The sequence below is a fragment of the Phymastichus coffea genome, unplaced genomic scaffold, assembly GCF_024137745.1.
Source record: "Phymastichus coffea isolate CEN01 unplaced genomic scaffold, Cenicafe_Pcof_1.1 PCOF00099, whole genome shotgun sequence".
NCBI classification, from domain to species: domain Eukaryota; kingdom Metazoa; phylum Arthropoda; class Insecta; order Hymenoptera; family Eulophidae; genus Phymastichus; species Phymastichus coffea.
The window spans coordinates 718,441-736,890 of NW_026706910.1; the positions used below are offsets into that span (position 1 = coordinate 718,441).

At 43.8% G+C, this 18,450-nt stretch overlaps 2 protein-coding genes across 3 annotated transcripts; one reads left to right on the top strand and one right to left on the bottom strand.

Annotated features, from left to right (window-relative positions):
• Positions 1–270: 270 nt before the first annotated feature.
• On the top strand, positions 271–3,669 carry LOC131670050 (ATP-dependent RNA helicase Ddx1). Of its 2 annotated transcripts, XM_058945370.1 has the most exons (12): positions 271–427; positions 595–646; positions 720–904; positions 978–1,177; positions 1,251–1,718; positions 1,789–1,958; positions 2,028–2,190; positions 2,259–2,439; positions 2,534–2,827; positions 2,889–3,106; positions 3,274–3,394; positions 3,532–3,669. In XM_058945370.1, the coding sequence occupies exons 1-12, from the start codon at positions 412–414 to the stop codon at positions 3,642–3,644; spliced, it is 2,181 nt and encodes a 726-aa protein (XP_058801353.1). In that variant the 5' UTR covers positions 271–411; the 3' UTR covers positions 3,645–3,669. The 2 variants fall into 2 exon arrangements, with proteins under 2 accessions (XP_058801353.1, XP_058801352.1); XM_058945369.1 differs by lacking the exon at positions 3,532–3,669 and having other exon boundaries at positions 3,274–3,527.
• A 33-nt stretch (positions 3,670–3,702) lies between these two features.
• LOC131670051 (guanine nucleotide-binding protein G(s) subunit alpha) lies at positions 3,703–18,313 on the bottom strand. The gene is made up of 10 exons (XM_058945371.1): positions 17,170–18,313; positions 16,747–16,819; positions 16,212–16,266; positions 16,007–16,126; positions 14,907–15,004; positions 9,655–9,709; positions 9,288–9,361; positions 9,043–9,222; positions 8,628–8,832; positions 3,703–8,089 (listed from the first exon to the last, which is right to left on the bottom strand). The coding sequence occupies exons 1-10, from the start codon at positions 17,306–17,308 to the stop codon at positions 7,943–7,945; spliced, it is 1,146 nt and encodes a 381-aa protein (XP_058801354.1). The 5' UTR covers positions 17,309–18,313; the 3' UTR covers positions 3,703–7,942.
• Between the last annotated feature and the right edge of the window lie 137 nt (positions 18,314–18,450).

The window sequence follows — 18,450 nt, forward strand, 5'->3', positions numbered from 1 at the left end:
AGGTTATGTGTGTTTCGTTATTCCACGTTTTTAAATGAAAACAAATATTTATTTAACCTTTGTTTTTAATATTAATCTGACACTTGAAAAAAATAACTTTTATATAGCCACAAAATATTTATAATAACTCCAAACCGGCGTTTTGCATCAACAACTGTAAGAATTTACTGTGTATAAAATAAATGTATATACATACAAACAGTATAGACACTTCAACGCACTCAAACTTGATGCACTCTTGCGACGACAAACGTCTGCAAGCGGCAATTCTCCACTTATAACCTAAAATAACTGATACAAAGTGTAGTAACGAGTAAGGAGACGAAGTAATTAATTTTTATTTATAGCGAAATAAAATATTCATCAAGTAAAATTTAATTCAGAAATAAGTGCTTTTTCTATTTGAAAAAAATGGCTGCTTTCGAAGGTAATTCAAATTATAAATACATCGTAATTACATTTTTTCAGACATGCTCCAAAAATTGCACTTTTTAAAAAAATCACTTGAAATATCCACGGGAATGCGAAATTTTATTAAACTTTACTTTATTATATTAAATTAAAACATCTATTAACTCCCACATTTATTTTCAGAAATGGGTGTGCAGCCTGAAATAGCAAAAGCTCTTGATGACATGGAGTGGACGTAAGTTATAACTTCTGGAGCAAAAGCTATCTTGAATTACATTTATAATTGAAATATTATTATTTTTTCTCAGACTTCCTACAGATGTACAAGCAGAAGCCATTCCATTAATTTTGGGTGGTGGTGATGTTTTAATGGCTGCTGAAACTGGAAGTGGAAAAACTGGAGCTTTTTGTATTCCAATTTTACAGATTGTGTGGGAAACTCTAAAAGATTTAGAATCTGGAAAAACAGGATCTAAAACTACTACTCCTATATGTAAGTCTACTTGGCAAAATATTGTTATACCTATTAGTGAACTATTATTATTCAATCTTATTTTGTAACTTAGCGCCCACATGGATGCTAAGCTTATACGACAGAGGAAGATCTCTAGTCGTAACACCTGATGGTCTTCGATGTCAAAGTCGTGAACAGAAAGAGTGGCATGGTTGTAGAGCCACTAAAGGAATCCAAGGAAGTGGCAAATTCTATTATGAATCTGCTGTCACTGATGAGGGTTTGTGTAGAGTGGGTTGGTCTACTCCTCAGGTATGATAGAAAGATACTAATTTTTTATTATTTTTTTTAAATACGGAAAATAATCTCAGTCATTCTTTGATAGGCATCACTGGATTTGGGAACTGATAAATTTGGCTGGGGATTTGGTGGCACAGGAAAAAAATCAAATTCAAAGCAGTTCGATAGCTATGGTGAAGCTTTTGGGATGAACGATACAATTGGTTGTCTTCTTGATCTAGATAAAGGAGAAATAAGATTCTGGAAGAATGGAGTAGATTTAGGACCTGCATTCACATTAACTGCACAACAAAAGTCACAAACTTTTTACCCAGCTGTAGTTTTGAAAAATGCAGAAATGTCATTCAATTTTGGAGCACAACCATTCAAATATCCTCCACCAACAGGTTATATTGCAGTATCTGCAGCTTCCAAAGAGCAAATCAAAGTGAATCCAGTCAACAGTAGTCAAAGTCAAAGTGCCCCTGAAAAACCATCCCCTAATGCACCTCAGGCAATTGTCATTGAGCCATCCAGAGAACTTGCTGAGCAAACATTTGATCAATTTCATAAAGTATACAGATAAATTTAGTTCATTAAATTTCTTTTAAATTGATAATGATTGTATAATTGTTTGTTTTTAGTTTATGAAACATCTAAAAGATCCAGAAATTCGAGAAGTATTAGTTGTAGGTGGACAAAGTATCAAAGATCAAATGACTGTCATAAATCATGGAATAGACATTGTAGTTGGTACACCAGGAAGATTAGATCAATTAATTCAGGATGGTTATATCGTGCTAAATCAATGCCGGTAATTTTCAAGAGCCTTTCAATGTTGACTTTATTACTCTTCTGAATAACTTATCTTTTTTTTGAATAGGTTTTTCGTACTCGATGAAGCTGACGGTTTATTGAAAGCAAATTATGGAGAGCTGATCGAAAGATTGCACAGACAAATGCCTAAAATCACCAGTGATGGAAAGAGACTTCAAATGGTGGTCTGCTCAGCTACTTTGCATGCTTTTGAAGTTAAAAAAATGGCCGTAAGTAGAACAAATACTTTTCTGCTGAAGTTTAGAATCGGTTTCGATAATAACATGTGCCGTTGCAGGAAAAGCTTATGCACTTCCCAACCTGGGTTGATTTGAAAGGAGAGGATGCAGTTCCAGAAACAGTTCATCACGTCGTTATTAACGTTGATCCAACGAAGGATACTACATGGCAAAATCTTAGGCGTCATATGCAAACTGACAGTGTTCACGCTCGAGACAATCTTAGAGGAACATCAGCAGGCAAATAAAATTACAATAAGCCTATATAATTTTACAGTTATTACTTATCAAAAACAGTTTTAACGTATTTTCAACATTTTTATTTCTTTTCCAGAGGCACTTTCTGAAGCAGTAAAAAAATTAAAAGGCGAGTACTGTCTTCGAGCGATCAAAGAGCACAAAATGGACCGAGCGATAATCTTCTGTCGAACGAAAATCGATTGCGACAACTTGGAACGTTACTTGAAATCAGTTGGAGATCGAGAATTGACTTGCGTTTGCCTCCACGGTGATCGTAAGCCGCCCGAACGTAAATACAACTTAGAGTGCTTTAAAAATGAGAAAGTACGATTCTTGATTTGTACTGATGTTGCTGCTCGTGGATTGGATATTTCTGGCTTACCTTTCAGTGAGTTATGCAAAAATATAAAAATTGTCTGGTGATTCTAAAGTGTATTTTTTATTGCTAGTGATCAACATGACCCTTCCGGACGAAAAGTCGAACTACGTCCACAGAATTGGTCGAGTTGGTCGTGCAGAAAGAATGGGTTTAGCTATATCTTTCGTATCCTCTGTCCCAGAGAAAGTGTGGTATCATGGTGAATGGTGTTCTTCTCGTGGTCGTAATTGTCATAATACAAACCTCACAGAGCAAGGTGGCTGTTGTATTTGGTACAACGAACCAAGGGTAAAAAATCAAATGAAAATTTACCTTTCATAAAAAATTAATTTATAAACATAATTTTTGAAAGTCACTTGAACTTAACTTTTCATTAATAAATTCGAACAGTTTCAAAACTTTACAGGTAAATTAAAGTAACAAAAAAACATCAGATAAAATATTTGTGATTGCAGTTGTTGGCGGACATAGAGGATCACTTGAATGTAACAATTCAACAAATAGAGAGTGATATGAAGGTGCCAATGAACGACTTCGACGGCAAAGTCGTGTACGGCGAGAAACGCGTAGGACTAGGTAATGTTTATCAAACTCTTGAATCTTTTAAAAGAAAAAACAGATTGATTAACCTAATTCTTAAAGTATGTACTTCAGCAATTAAAAAAATTGTTGACATTGACAAAATGTTGTTTTTTTTCCTTATATGACTACAGGATCGAATTACGAAGATCACGTCCAAGAAATGGCTCCGGTAGTAGCAGAGTTAGCAGCCCTTGAATCGCAAGCGCAACTCATATATCTGAGAAGACATCAAACCGTTCGATAAAAACGGAAACAAACTTAACAATCAACTTTTTCTTTTTGTTCATTTCGCAAAACGAAACCTCTTATTTCGTCTAAAACATACTTAATCTCTCTTCATGAATTTCTCTTTGTCAATAAAATATTCTGTGATTTTGCAGAAAAATGATAAACGTGTTGTGTTATTTTTTTGTTTCTTATATAAGTTTTTAATAAAACTCTCAATCAAACTTTTTATTCGATAACTTTTACACTGAAATCCTCGTCCGACGTATATCTTTCTTTTGATTTCTTCACTTTTTATTATTCTTATCCCAAGAAACCATCGCGCTATTTTACTCAATCGGAAGAAAAAATAAAGAAATCCCTGTCTCCAGAATTTAAATCAAACGGTATTGCACAATACGAAACATATATAAGGTAGTATGTACGTGTGTGTGTCCTTTCATATGTCGTGTATGTTTTGCAAAGTGTAATAAATTCACTGAACGACTCGTTCATTTAATCGCTTTAAACGTTCCTCATTGTTCATTATTCATTTTTTTTTTGTAATTACACATATAATTTATACACATAACTTCTTAAAATACTCTCGAAAGCAAAGGTAAACAATTAACTTTCAGGGCGTATATATAAATGATCGTACTGCGGATCTTTGCATGATTTTTATCGTTGACGCGCGTTGATTCGCGCGCGCATCAACTTTTAAATTTATATATTTATATTTAAAGAGAGAGGGGGGAGCTTTTTACTGTGTGTATAAGATGACGTATGTAATTTTTTCGCTTTTTATTTTTATTCTCCGTTTTGTGTGTATGTGAAGAGAGAAAGAATGACAGGTAGAGACTTTGCCGCAAAACTTGGCAGAGTATACATTACTTGAGAGTGCGTGTGGATCTCGCATACTTTATTTATTTACTGTTTTTTTGTTATCTACGTCTCGTTAGATTACGTTTTTTTCATCCCTCCTCACAGCTCTTCTTTTGCTCTTCTTTTTCTCTTGCTCATAACACAGCAATTGTTAAGGAGACACTTATTTGTCGCACAAATCAACGTTGCGCGTACGCGAAACTGGATGCTCATGGACAGCGCTAAAAAAACGTAAGGGATGACCGGTGTAATAAGTGTCTCCTTAAATTAATAAAAGTTTTATCGCGTTAAATGAAAATGGCTGTATCGCAATAACTCGCAAACAAAATGCGTCTTTATGCTGCTCTCTCTTCATTATTATTACTCTCTTTCTTCCTTTTACCAACATGCAATCATCACAGAATGAGAATGAAATATTTTCCACCTCCATCTCTTAACCTTTGCCTCTTTATTTGTTCTGTTTCAATCTATAGTAGATTAGAAACACGATCGTATATGTTTCGCAGCAGTCCTTCTTAGGTTTCACTTTATTTATAATTATAACGCAACTCTCTTTCCTTCGTATACACGTAGAATTCATACTTTGACGCGCTACTTACACGCATGAAAATGGCACCTATAAAAAAGTTTTTTTTTGCTCGCTGGTTATTTATTTATTTATTTATTTTTGTTAATTGTCTTTTTTCCCGCAGCGGTCGTTCGATTGTAGACATCCCTCGCAATTCTCTTTTGTTTCTCTCGCTTTTTATATATAATACGTATATATACTTTGTTTTTTACGAAGACTGATTTGATTCCCGTCGTATATTCCGGTCTTTTTTTGTCGTTTTTTTGTATTCTTGGGCTATTTAAATTATCTAAACAAATCGACACATTGCATCGACTCGTTGCTCGTCATCTATCGACAAGTGATAATTTTTTTTTTGACGATAAGTTGTTACTTTTTTGTTCTTTTCTCTAAACACGCAATAACAAATAAAATTCAGGGAAGGATGAGACTTATGCATTTTCTATCTAGTCGATACAGCTTTAATATAGTTTTTTGTTTTATTCTTCTCTCAGTTTTATATTTTTGTGTTTTTTTTCGTTTAATTATTATTTTGCTTTGTTTATCGATCAATTCTTCGAAAATTGCACACTGAGAGAAATGTACAATCTTAAAAATTCGCATCTTCCTATATAATATATATATGTATAAGCGAGAACTTAGTGGTCTGAATTATGAAAAATTGTTTGAAAGAATCGGTAAAAAGTTGCGCGAAATATTTGTGACGAGATTAATTACAGGAAAGTTATTGATTTTTCCTCTTGGTTTCTTTAGTTATCTTTCAAAAGTTTCTAAACATTGAAAACAGTCTTGCAATGATTTTTTTTCTCATACAACAATCGAAGAATCGCAATCTTTCTCTGCGTGTGTGCTAAAAGTAAATGTTTCAGTCGCATTAAGTGTGCCAGTAATTGACGTTGATAACTATGTTTTTTTCCGTATTTATCGACAAGGGTTCAACAAATCACATGACAATGCGGAATAATTGTTTTTCTCAAGGATTCTGTTTTTATTACAGTAAAATGAGGTACAAACAACTGAAACATTTACTTTGATATACACATTGATAAGTAAAAATCAATGATACTTTCATATACTCTGAAAAAATTATAACAAACAACGAAATAAATGATACTTTGCTTCTTCAATTAATCAAACTTAAACCTCTTTCAACAAACAAAAATAAAACGACGCTGTCTTCCTTCCACACTGACGCTTGCACATACATCTTTGACTCTTTCGCTCGATGTAGCCAATGTTGCGCACTGTTGCGTTTGAAAAGCGAAGAACAAAACAACACACTGACCATTACAAAAGAAAACGATATCGACAATTAGTGAGAGCAAATTTCACCGGTTGTACGCATCTAAATGCCGCAATAAATTTTGTTCACAATTTTATTCGTTCGTTCCGTACAGAGTAAAGAAGTGGGAGTCGAAATAATAAATACAAAATAAAAGTCGTCTAACGATCCAACGAGAGACGAATAAAAAGCGTCATTTAAAACAGTATATTATTGCACCATGATCGAATGATGAAATCACCGGGTATAAACAACGAGACTCGATACATTAAACAACATATTAAAAATAAAAAAAACAAGGCAACGATAAAAAAGCATAATCATAAAAAAAAAGAGAAAACTAAATTGATTGAATATACTCGCTAATTATTGTTTATACACATTACAGAATTCGATTGTCAGAGTCGGCGAGAAACGAACGCATATGATCGTCGATATCGTTCCTCACAATCAGAGAGAATAATATGGCGAAAGAGCGAAGTTGTGAATTGCGCAAGCGCCAGCTTACAAATAGATAGTTATTACAATTAAAACGCTCTTCGAAATACTGTAAAATCTCACAAAATACTCTTCTCGTAAAAAGGTGGTAGCTGAGAGACTACGCGTGTGTATGTATATACGTGTGTGTTTAATGTCGTGTTTACATGTACATGAATTTGAAACCGAAAGAGATTCCCTTGTACGTGTACGCGTGCGTGAATGTAAATGTTATAGACAAATAACGGTCACAACTGTACAAAAGTAATAATGCGCGCTCGCGACGTGGGGAAGCGGTCGTCAGTAAAAAAAGGATCCGATAAACGAAGATCGACGGAAATTCTGACGAGAAGTTTGTTTTTCCTTTACGTTTATCTATGTGTGTGTGTATGTGTGTGTGTGTGTGTATGTGTGTGTAAGTATGTTATATCGTTTGTCTACGTGTATTAAGGAGATGGTGTTTGTACCTACTGGGAAACAGACAGTAAATTCAGCATCTAATACTCGCATACTTTTGGGTGGGAATAAGGGTATCATTATCATCATCAGCAGCATCATCATAATCGACGAACGAGTCCTCTCTCAACGAACAATTCATTCTCTCTCTCACTCTCTCACTTACACATTCATTCATCAACACTCGAATGCAGCACGTGTAAATTGTAGCGTAAATGTGTGTGTTTGTGTGTGTGAATGTTGAATGCGCACACTTTGTCCGATCGTTTGTATGATTTATTTTTATTTTGTTATTTTGCCCTTGTATTTCTCTCATGGCGACGACAGGGCACTTCGGCATCGACCGGACGACGTCGTCGACGACGATGACGACGACAATAAGGACGCGATTGACGAGGTCGACGACGGCTAGCAGTAGCGGTAGCATGTGGTTGACTGGAGGACACACACTTGTCTCCAGCTCTCTTATTCTCCTTCCTTCTCTGCTTGTTGTCTTGTCCTCTTGCTCGCTAGCTCTTTTACAGGCTAGAGACGACGACGACGACGACGACGACACCGGCAATAGGTGACGATGGCGACGACGTCGGCGACGACGGCGACAGAACGCAGCAGCAGCAGCAGCAGCAGCAGTAGTAGCAGCAGCAGCAGCAGCAGCTTGCAGACTGCCAAGTCACAACAACTCGTACTGGCGCAGATGCATCCGCTGGATTATGTCCCGGCAGTCGTTGAACACTCGCTTGATGTTCTCCGTGTCGACGGCGCACGTGAAGTGCGGATAGCAGTAGTGCTTGCCGTCGCCGCTTGCCGTACTTATGCGCTGCAACAACGACAAACGCAACGATCAGCGATCGCGCGCCAAGCCAAATGAGCAATCCATTTGGGCTTGCTATTGCATCGACACCAGTGCCGAGCCTTTTTTCTCCGCTCTCTACTCTATGTAAACAGCAATGTTTCCGGCGCACAAACAGACTCTCGAGTGCTTAATGAGATTAGAGAGTGTGTTTGTCGAGCACCGTCCAAATTGACGTTATCGCGAGACATTCGACGACGACGACGATGATAATCCATGAAAACTCCTTTGCTCTCTAATCTTATCGCCAACTCGCCAACTCGGCGAGACATACAATACTTCTCGTGTAGCTATGTCGGACAAATCTATAATTAATTTACGACGGCCACTCGAAGACGAGAAGACGAGCGTCGCTCGGCAAGTGCAGCGAGCGAGCTCCACACCTTGGCGCGATAGCGGCTTGTCACACGAAGCGCTTCCATTGGCGCCACTTGTGAATAGGCGATTGCGAAGCTTGGAATGGAAGCGGAGCGTACGCGCGAGGGGGACAGGCAGCGATACTTACAAGAAATTCGTCTCTAATGAAGTACTTGGCCCGTATGACGTCGGGTGGTTCCGAGGGGTCCGTTACGACGCCTGGCTCCACCGGCGTCTGATACCTCGCGAATTCCGGAAAATAATCTTCCAATTTGTGCTTGCCCGCCTTTACCTTCTCCGCAAGCAGATCTTGCTTGTTTAGGAACAAGATTACTGATATTGTGCGGAGCCATCTGATAGAGGAGAGACAGAAAATGCAGTCCAATTAGTGCTCCAATTCTTGGCGTCGATGGCGCGCGCCGGCCAAAGATTGGCCGAGTGTAGCCCGACTCGCTAAATTGCCGGCGCACAGGAAAAGCGTTCACCGGCTTTTCCAGACGCCGATCTCGATCGAGCGCGCCCGATTTTCGCAAACTCGCCGGTCGAGACGACGATAAGCTCACCGATTGTTCCAGATGCTTTTGAAGAGATCCAGACTCTCCCGGAGTCTGAGCTTCGTCGGGTCCTCTCTCAGCACCATGTTATAGCTGCTGCAAGCCGTCACGAAGATGATGGCCGTCACGTCGTTGAAGCACTGAATCCATTTTCTTCGCTCGTCTCTCTGTCCGCCGACGTCGAACATGCTGCGAAAGACAGGGACGTTAGCATTCGGCGTACGAGGCGCGACTCCGGGCTGCGATGTACTCACTGAAAGTTAACTTTATCCACTTGAAATCGCGTTTCGAAGATGCCCGATGTGAGAACGCGACACCTGAGTATGTCCTGCAAGGGAGACAAAAGGTAATGGGCGACGCGCAGACATCGAGGCGACAAAGTCTCGCCTTATCGCTTTTTTCACTCTCGAGTCGCGCGCCGGGCATCGTCGCGAATACGAAAGTACACAGCGCCATTCTCGCTCGATCTCCAAGTACATCTAGTAGTGAGTAAAAGACAAAAAAAAAAGAAAAAAGAACCGGCCGTTTCGCGAATGGCGGCGACGATGCCTGGCGAGCTGGCGACAACGGTGCCTCGCTCTTCTCTCGAGAAACGAGCGACAAGCGAGAGCGCGAGCTTACCTGTTCCGTGGGCGTGTAGTCGGGTTGCTTCACGATGGCTACTTTATCTAGGAAACTGGAACAACGAAAAGCAAAAAAGAGTGGAGGTTTTCATGGAATCCGTGATGGAGCGTGCGTCGACTAAATAATCGCATTTCTTTCATTATCTCTCTCTCTCTCTCTCGCTACCTTTTCATTTCGTAGCGAGGCGACGGAGCGCAATTTTAGTTTGATCGGGGACGCGTGGAGACTCCACGGAGCGCCGATCGGAGAGCACGCTCGAGAGGCGGCCACACGTTTCAACACCTCGCAGTGTTTACCACTTTCTCAGGTCCATGGCACGTCGCAAGGCGTGACGTTGTTTCGTTGCTGCGCCGTCGACTCGCTCTCGCGCTCCCGTCCGCTCTGATCGCGATTTCGCCGCTTGAGAATCGAGGCGAATCGTATCGTCGACTCTTTGATTTTCACGGAAGACTGCGATTTCGGCGACGTTGCATCACGCGAGAGGGACAAACGTCTACGTGTACCCATTGATGAATCGAATACATTTGCACGCGGCCTTGCTTTTAATTATGGACATAGCGGCTTGAATGAAAATGCCTTTTCTTGCTTCTCTTTTTCTTCGGTGCGAGAAAGACTAGCAATCGATAAATTGTTGAATGCGAGAGAGGCTATTATTACACCGGAAAAGTCCTTTTATTCGTGTGCCATTGCTCCGATAAATATCGAAAATTGAATTTTCGCAATGACGAGTATCGAAGATTCGAGGGGAGGAAGGGGCAAAACCAAACGGCCAGTTGTTGCATGCTCACTCGTAACGAACGAAGCTGAAAGCCAAGGGGAAACATTCTATTCGTGGCGTGAATGGAATCGATGCAAGCTGGAGCCAGCGACTCCGAATTCTCGCGGCGTCGAATCCGCGCGCCAAAGCGCGAGCGCGGCGGCGAAGGGAAACGAAGCGGCTGGACGCTGGCGTGGTGAATAATCCAGGCGTCGATCCCCCAGGAAGACTCGCTAAATAAGTGATCCCGGCTGCAGCGCGGCAGTCCCTAAAGGGTGTGCGCGCGCGCCGAGGAGATCGATCGCTCGCTCGGCTCGACCTCCTCCGCGGCTATGGCGCGCTCGCGATCCAGGTCATGGGTCACTGCCACCTGCGCCAGCAGCTTCCTTGGGACGACCTTTGCCGCGAGCCGCCTCCTCTTCCTCGCCCACTCTTTTGTTCCGGGCGCGCCGTGGTGCATACGCGCGTACAGCGGAATTCGGCGAACTAGGCAAATGGGTCGGAGGGAGGATCGATCGCGAGGGCCCTCACAGCTGACTGCGCTCCGATGGATTTAGACGAGCGACGACACCTTTTTTGCCCGCTCGCCCGTGTTTTTTGTCGAACCGGGGGGTGAAAGGAGGCGCGCGATCGCTTTCTTTTTGCCGTTGTCGTCGTCGTCGTCGTCGTCGTCGTCGTCATCGTCGTCGTTTCTGTGGGATGTGTTCGAGAGCTCGGAATATACGAAAACGCTTGCCGAACGACGGAGCAAAAAAGAGGCACGAGCTTCTTTTTATCTGCCTCGCGTAGTAGTCAAGGAAGGAAACGGCGAAACTGATAAGCCGAAATGAAAAAAAAGTAAAAGAGAGAGAGAGAGAGAGAGAGAAGGAATCGTTGTATCACGGTGGCGCAATAACGGCTTGAAAATCTTTTTTTGGCAAGCGCGATATAACGTCGCTCTTCCGAAATATATATACTCGGAATAGCGAAAGGCTGCGTTTCATTAATTACTCGCGCGATGCTCGAGCTTTCGCAAGCTCGCGTTGAACAAGATTCTTCGTTGTTTTTTTTTGTGTGCGAACGTTCGTCTCGGCGCGGAGGAACGAAACAGAGTCAATTACTTGTTTTTCTTGCGTTGCGCTTCGACGTGCGCCTGCGTAGCTTATCTCCTTCGAGGACGTAGCTTTGTTAATTTACATCATCCGTCAGCCGATCGCGAAACATTATGCAAGCTCCACTCTGAAGATTTGGCCCTTCGACGGAAACGTTCGAAACGACGCGCCTTGAAAATTCACACGGATGTATTTTCCTTTCCTTTGTAAAAGTGAAATATCGCGTGATTAATGATTGGAAAGGGAGCGTTGCTGCTTTTGAAGTCGATGAGTAACGCTCTGAAACGTATCCTCTCACCCCGGCACGCGAGTTGTAATATCCTCGATAAGCTCGTCTTATTTTTACGTCGAGATTATTTTTACCGATGGGAACGAATATCCCGTGCGAGCTCAAAACAACAACGACAAAAAACGAAAAGATATCTCGCGTAAAAGAAAAAGAAAAAGAAAAAGAACAAGAAGTCTCGAAAAATGACAGTGTCGGCGCTCAAGGCCTCGAAAAGCGCTTATGCGAAATAAAAATTATAAAAATTAATTCTCGATGTGCGTGTGTGCGCGTGAGTGTACGCAGCGTGGGACTTTTTCCAAGAAACCCGTCCAACTTTTGCCCGCCGCGCGTTCGCATGCAAAAATAAACCCCCTCGACTCCCTCACTCTCGCTCTCTTTTTTTCCGTTCGAGCGCCGTCAGCGCGCGTATCGCGCGATGCCAAATCGAGAAAGATTTTTTTCACCGGTCGTGACTCATGCAGCCGCGACGCGCTCATCATCATCATCATTATCATTGAAGCGCGGGTCTTGCAAGCGAGGCCGCGCTAAAATAAATCGCATGCCCTGGCGCTTCGGCCGCGCGATTGATTGTCTCGTCGCGCGCCACTGTTTTTTTTTTTCGCTTTTTCTTTTTTTTTCGGGCTTTGATGTCGTTTCCCCTTTTCATCATAGTCGATTCGTCCGCGCGCGCGAGTATCGGCGTTCCGTTTATTTTTAGTCGTCTGCTCCGTTATCTGCCCCGCGGATAAACTAATTGCGAGGCGATTCGTAATTGCAAGGTGAAATTGAAAAAAAAAAATAAAATAAAAATAAAAGAGAAAGAAAAGAAATGGAAAGAAAGCGTAACGCTGGTTTGAAAACTTTTATCTATTCGATATAGCCTAGATCGATTTTATCAGGAAAAAAATAACAATCGTGAATTGCTATCTAAAAATAGCGAGATACACGGCGTGTAGCGGCGCGAGTAATGAAGATTTTTTTGTTCGATTTATTCGAAAACCACGTGCGCTCGTGTGCTCAAACGCACCGCGTCGAGGATAAGCACCGCCTCGACGACTCGTCATCGGTGCAAAAGCCGAGAGAACAGGAGAGAAGAGTTCTCGTTGCGAAAAATCGATGCCTCTGTCTTCATAGGAACGAGCTAATCTTTGTTGTAAGGGCGATAGCGCGGGCGGCAACCTGTATCGCAGCGGTGGTGGCGTGTCAACACTAGCGCCGCTTTATATCTCGACTCTTAAAATACAACCCGTCTATTTATAGACTGTATAACCAAGCAGCAGCCACTCTCCTTCTCTCTCTTTCTCTCTCTCCACCTATCTATCTATCTATCTATCTGCTCATTGAAGAAAATTTCCAAGCATGAAAAATATGCCATGACGTTGACCTTTTTTCCCGTTTTTTCGGCACGTTTCGGAAACTCGACGCGCGATGCGCAAGGTTGCGCAAATCAAAATTTAAATTGGTCGCACGTGCACGCGGCTCTCTCTCTCTCTCTCTCTCTCTCTCTCTCTCTCTCTCTCGCTCTCTCTCTCTCTCTCTTCCTCTTTTCACCGGAGCGTTGTGTTTTTCGCCGAACGGGGAAATTCTGCACTGCAAACTCGAAATTATTTATCGCGCGCGCTCCGCCTTCGCGGGTGAGCTTTTAAGCTACCAAAGCTACCAATGATTAATTAAGATCAATTGGAGGAGAGATGGCTTGTCTGTCACTTTTACAACCTGCACACGGTAATCATTGAAGTAAATAACGCCGAATGAATGATTAGCGAGTGAAACTTTTTTCTTTCACTACCTGTTTCTTTCTTTCTCGCGCCAAACAGAAACAAAGCGATAACGTTCTCCTCTCACACTCTATCTCTCTCTAATTAAAGTTACATTCTCCGCAGAAGAAGCGTGAGTTTGCTCGAAACATAAGTAAAAAGATATATATTTTACCATTACTCTTTTATACCTCGCCAAAACAAACCATTTCCAAACCCTTAATAATGAATTTGTGCAAAAAAATAACGCGCGTTAAAAAAAAAGAGAACCACGTTCACCGAAAGAAGAAAAAGCAATATTCATCCTAAGAATAGTCGCTCGTCGCGCTGTGCGTAATTAGCGAGTAGTAGTAGTTAGATGGCGGGAGGCGCGAAACGAAGTCACATGCTGACGACGATTATCTCGTTAAGCCTCCGCGCGCGAGGCAACTACTTCGTTTCCGTCGACGACGATGTTGCGCAAGCGAGAGAGACCGAGAGAGAGCCGAAATTCAAATCGAAGGCCGCCGCCACTTCAAAGCCAACACTGCAGAGAGAGAGAGAGAGAGAGAGAGAGAGAGAGAGAGAGAGAGAGAGAGAGAGAGAGAGAGAGAGAGAGAGAGAGAGAGAGAGACAACGCGGGTCATCGACCATATGCGTGGGAGCGTTACGATTTATTTTTAGAGCGACAAATCGATCGCGTATATGCGATTCATTTTTCAATGATCTACTCTGACGCGCTCGAGCGATCGGAGGTGACCAGCACCAGGGTGCGTTCGGATGCATCAAATTTTCAGTCGAAACTCCGCGAAATTGAACTGTCTCTCCTTTTTCTTATACTTCTGTTTTTTTTTTTTTTTCGCGAGCGCGTGCGCGTGGAAAGTGGACTCTAAAGTATCGCTCGGTGAAACGTAAACAAGGAAATTTTCTGCTCAGGAGCATTGTCATTTCGCGCACGCGTCCGCGCCAAAAATTTTCGAGCAATAAACGGAAGAAAGTCCTCTCGGCCGTAGCATTCAAAACGTCGCCCTCGCGCGCGTGCGTATTCGCGTTGAACTTGGTGGTTCGGCAAAAATCCAATCGTAACTCGCGCGACATTGTACGAGAGAACAAAAAAGGGGAAAGAAATAGATAATTTCCCTGAGGAAATCTTTCCTCGAAGACTTTCGTAGTCGAGCGAGAGGGGGGGGGGGGGGAAGTCAGCTCCGCAATCGATATTTCCAGTGACATAAATCAAGCTAACTTTTAAAAGCTGCAGTTATATTTAGCCGTCTACCGCCCCCGAATAGACATCTCAATCAACGAACGCGAGTTAATTTTAAAGAAGAGAGTGATGCATCGAGGGAATGAAATAACGAGGAGGGAGGGGGAGGAGACAAACAGACAGATAGACTCACTATTTGGCGCAGTCAATGAGCTGATACTCGTTGCTCCTCTCGAAACTCTGCTGCACGCCTCGGTCCTTCCACAAGGCCTCGACTAATTCATAAAACTCCTGTTCAAAAAAAAAAATTAACTCATTAGGCATTGCAAAAGCAATATGCATATATGTAAACATGATAAAGTAGCGCATTCCTGGAGTATGTATGTATAGAGAGACAAAACAGTATACAAGGCAAGAAAGCCGATACGCGACAACGGTACGATGGAATAACAGTGAGAGAGACGCACATACATAGCATCATAAAAGCGAGAATTGGTTGCTTCCGGTGTTTCAAAGCTCTATGTGCTCTCTCTCTCCCTCTCTCTTTCTCTCTCTAGAAGGCTCATCTTTTGCAAGCCGCCTTTTCTTTTTTGAATTGCCAATGCGCGCAGACAGACAATTTGCCCGGATGGTTAATTCTCTCTCGTATATAGATCTATGCAGAAGCATGGCACGCGTGCTCTTAGAAAATTCTGCGCGATGAAGGATTGCTAAAAGTAGTATCACGGACGGAACAGAAGCACTTCTTCGTACTTTCCATTGACTATGCGCGCAGACAGGCACGTTTTACAATATTAATATTCGACGCATAAATATAGCGGGAGCAGCCTTCGTCGTCGTCGTCGTCGTCGTCGTCGTCGTCGTCGTCGTCGACGTCATCGTCGTCGGATGAAAAACCGGAGCAAGAATGATTTCTCAGAATATAAAAAGATAATGCATGAACGGGATACGTCTTTGCCATGCGTCTACTCTGCAGTTCCGTAATGAGCAAATTTATATGGCATCACCACCATTACGACGACGACGACCACCACCACCACTACCACCACAACCACCACCACGACCACCACCACCACCACAACCACCACCACGACCACCACCACCACGACCACCACGACCACCATCACCACCACCACCACCACCACCACCACCACCACCACCACCACCACCACCACCACCACCACCACCACCACCACCACTACTACCATCATCGTCACCACCAACATCGTCCACTTTGCACGTTTGCGAGGTAGGCAGACAGACTCGACGACGACGTATGAGAGAAAGACTCACCGGAGGATAATCGAAGTCCGGGGAAGACGAGACGTCGAGTACATAGTCGACTTTGCTCTGGTGTACCGGATCCTCGAGCGTGACGGGCGGCGTCAGGGTGCTCATGGCGCTGACTATCGTCTGCGAAACAACGGGCGAACAATATAACAACACGATTAAATTTCCAACTTCAAAGAACACTCGTAAAAGAAAAATAATAACTCACCAAAATAGCATCCCTGATGTTCTTCTTAATGTCCTCGATTTTCTGACGCTTCTCCCTGCGAAAGCGAGAAAGAACGAGTTTTCGCCCCAGCGCGCAGCAACAATAAATTTTGTTATAATTTGTAATTTCACCTTGCTTAAATTTTCTTATCGCAAGAGAGAGACAGAGAGTGAGAGAGAGAGTGAGAGAGAGAGAAAAAGAGAAAGAGTGAGAGAGAGAGTGAGAGAGAGAGAAAAAGAGAAAGAGTAAGAGAGAGAGTGAGAGAGAGAGAGAGAAAAAGAGAAAGAGTGAGAGAGAGAGAAAGAGAGTGAGGCAGGCAGACAGACAGACAGAGAGAGGCTAATATACAAGCGCACGTCTCGGAGCTCGCGAGGCGAGCGCAAGATAAAGTGCTAGGAATTTTTCCGCGATCGCAATGACTGCGACGACGATGGTATATACACAAAATAAACAAACGCTTTTGATCTCTCTCTTGCGAGGAGCTTTGCTCTTATGCGGGTGTACGTGCGTATATGTAAGTGAATGCTCGACTTACGCCTCGCTGAAGCCGTTCACGTGGAGTATCCTCATCTGCTTGACGATTGTACTTTTGCCGGACTCGCCCGCACCTGTGGTCAAAAAACACAGAGAGAGAAATAGAGAGGCGAGAGTCGAAAAAGAAAATCATCGAATCGATAGAAATGCACGTCACCACTTTTGTGCATGCATGTGCATTAGTGTGTATGTGTGTTTCTGCTGCTGCTGCTTACTGGCTTGTATAGGCAGCCGCAGAGTTTCTCACACAGACACACATTGACGTGAGTCTAAAAATACTACATACAACGCGCGCGCGCGCGCGAGAGAGAGAGAGAGAGAGAGAGAGAGAAAGAGAGAGTGTATGTGTGTGTCTGCGCAAGTATGAGCGCGAGAAAGAGAGAGAGAGAGAGAGAGAGAGAGAGAAAGAACGAGAGACACGTACCAAGCAATAGTAGCCTGTGGGTGGCCCTGTAGACCTGCTTGTCCTTCTGCAGCTGTCGTGTGATGGCGTCGGAGCGCCTCTTCTGATTCTTGGTATCATCCTGGCTCGCTTTGCTGCTTTGGCTGCCGAAGCACCCCATGACACAAGAGAGGCAAGCGAGCGAGGGCGCCGCCTCCTCGGCAGCAGCACCACCAGCGGCGGCGGGAGCAGCAGGCGGCGCCGCCGGTGCAGGTTGCCGCTGAGGCTGCTCGTCTTCCTCTTCGGAGGCAGAGCCGACCGCGGCGCCCTTCGCTCCCGCAGCAGCAGCGCCTCCGCCTCCCTCCGCCACCCTTCGACTGCTGCTCGCCAACTTCTCCCACTGCTGGTCGCCTCCAACACCACTTGCACACGCACCACCACCACCACCGACAACACTTCTGCTGCTGCTATGACCACCGTCGCACTATTCACTTCTGCCGTGCTCGAGCTCTGCAAACTGCAGCTCTATTCTCGCACTTGGCTTCGCTACTATCGCGATCTTCTCGCCCGCCCGACGAGCTTCCTTCTCCTCTTGCGACGATTCGCTCCTCTCCTCCGCTTCTTCTTCTGTCAGATACGACCGCCGTACGGTCGTCCGTAGGTATCACCAACTATCACAACAGCTACACTCGCTCGACACACGCGAGCACACCCAGCTTTCAATTAAATTCTAACAGCAACTTGCAGCCAACAACAAGCAGCTCTCGGCAGCATGTCGTCGTCCGTCCGTCCTCTCTCAAGTCGTCTGCTAGCTAGCAGAGAGCACGACCCGAGAAACCGAGTGAAAGACAGACCGAACGTAAGCGAGAGAAAGAGATGAGGAACTACTACTCGAGAGAGCACACCACAAGCACAGGCGGTGCCTCCTGCCTGGCTTCAGCCCGTGCAGCCTGCTGCTGCTCTGCCTCTAGCTACTGGCCTCAGTACGAATGCCTTCGCCGACGAGCTATCTCTCACATGCATGCGCATGCGCGCCCCGCCTTCCGGGCTGCCAAAGTTGCAGACACGGTTCGACTTCAGCCAGTCTTTTAGCCTCGCACCTAGCCTACCTTCTCCATGGCGCAGCTGCTGCTCTTGCTCTGCTCCGCTCTCGCGCCGCGCGACTCTCGAAAGCACAGTCGCCGCGACACTACTACTAGTGTACTTACTGACAAGCCCTCCCCCCCCCCCTCAACCGCCCATCTAACCAGTAACTGCCCAGCACGGCAAATCGATTCTTGCTAAGCCGCGTTTACATGTGAAACAAGAGATATACGTATGTAC

Bases quoted from the DNA above. Each gene is read 5' to 3' on its own strand.
- LOC131670051 (XM_058945371.1), bottom strand. From the start codon at position 17,308: ATGGGGTGCTTCGGCAGCCAAAGCAGCAAAGCGAGCCAGGATGATACC. The intron at 16,127-16,211 runs GTGAGTTATTAT...GTTGTTTCGCAG, and splicing joins ACATCAGGGATGCTATTTTG to ACGATAGTCAGCGCCATGAG. The intron at 9,223-9,287 runs GTGAGTACATCG...TGTCTTTCGCAG, and splicing joins GTGGATAAAGTTAACTTTCA to CATGTTCGACGTCGGCGGAC.
- LOC131670050 (XM_058945369.1), top strand. The intron at 1,178-1,250 runs GTATGATAGAAA...ATTCTTTGATAG, and splicing joins TGGGTTGGTCTACTCCTCAG to GCATCACTGGATTTGGGAAC. The intron at 1,959-2,027 runs GTAATTTTCAAG...TTTTTTGAATAG, and splicing joins ATCGTGCTAAATCAATGCCG to GTTTTTCGTACTCGATGAAG.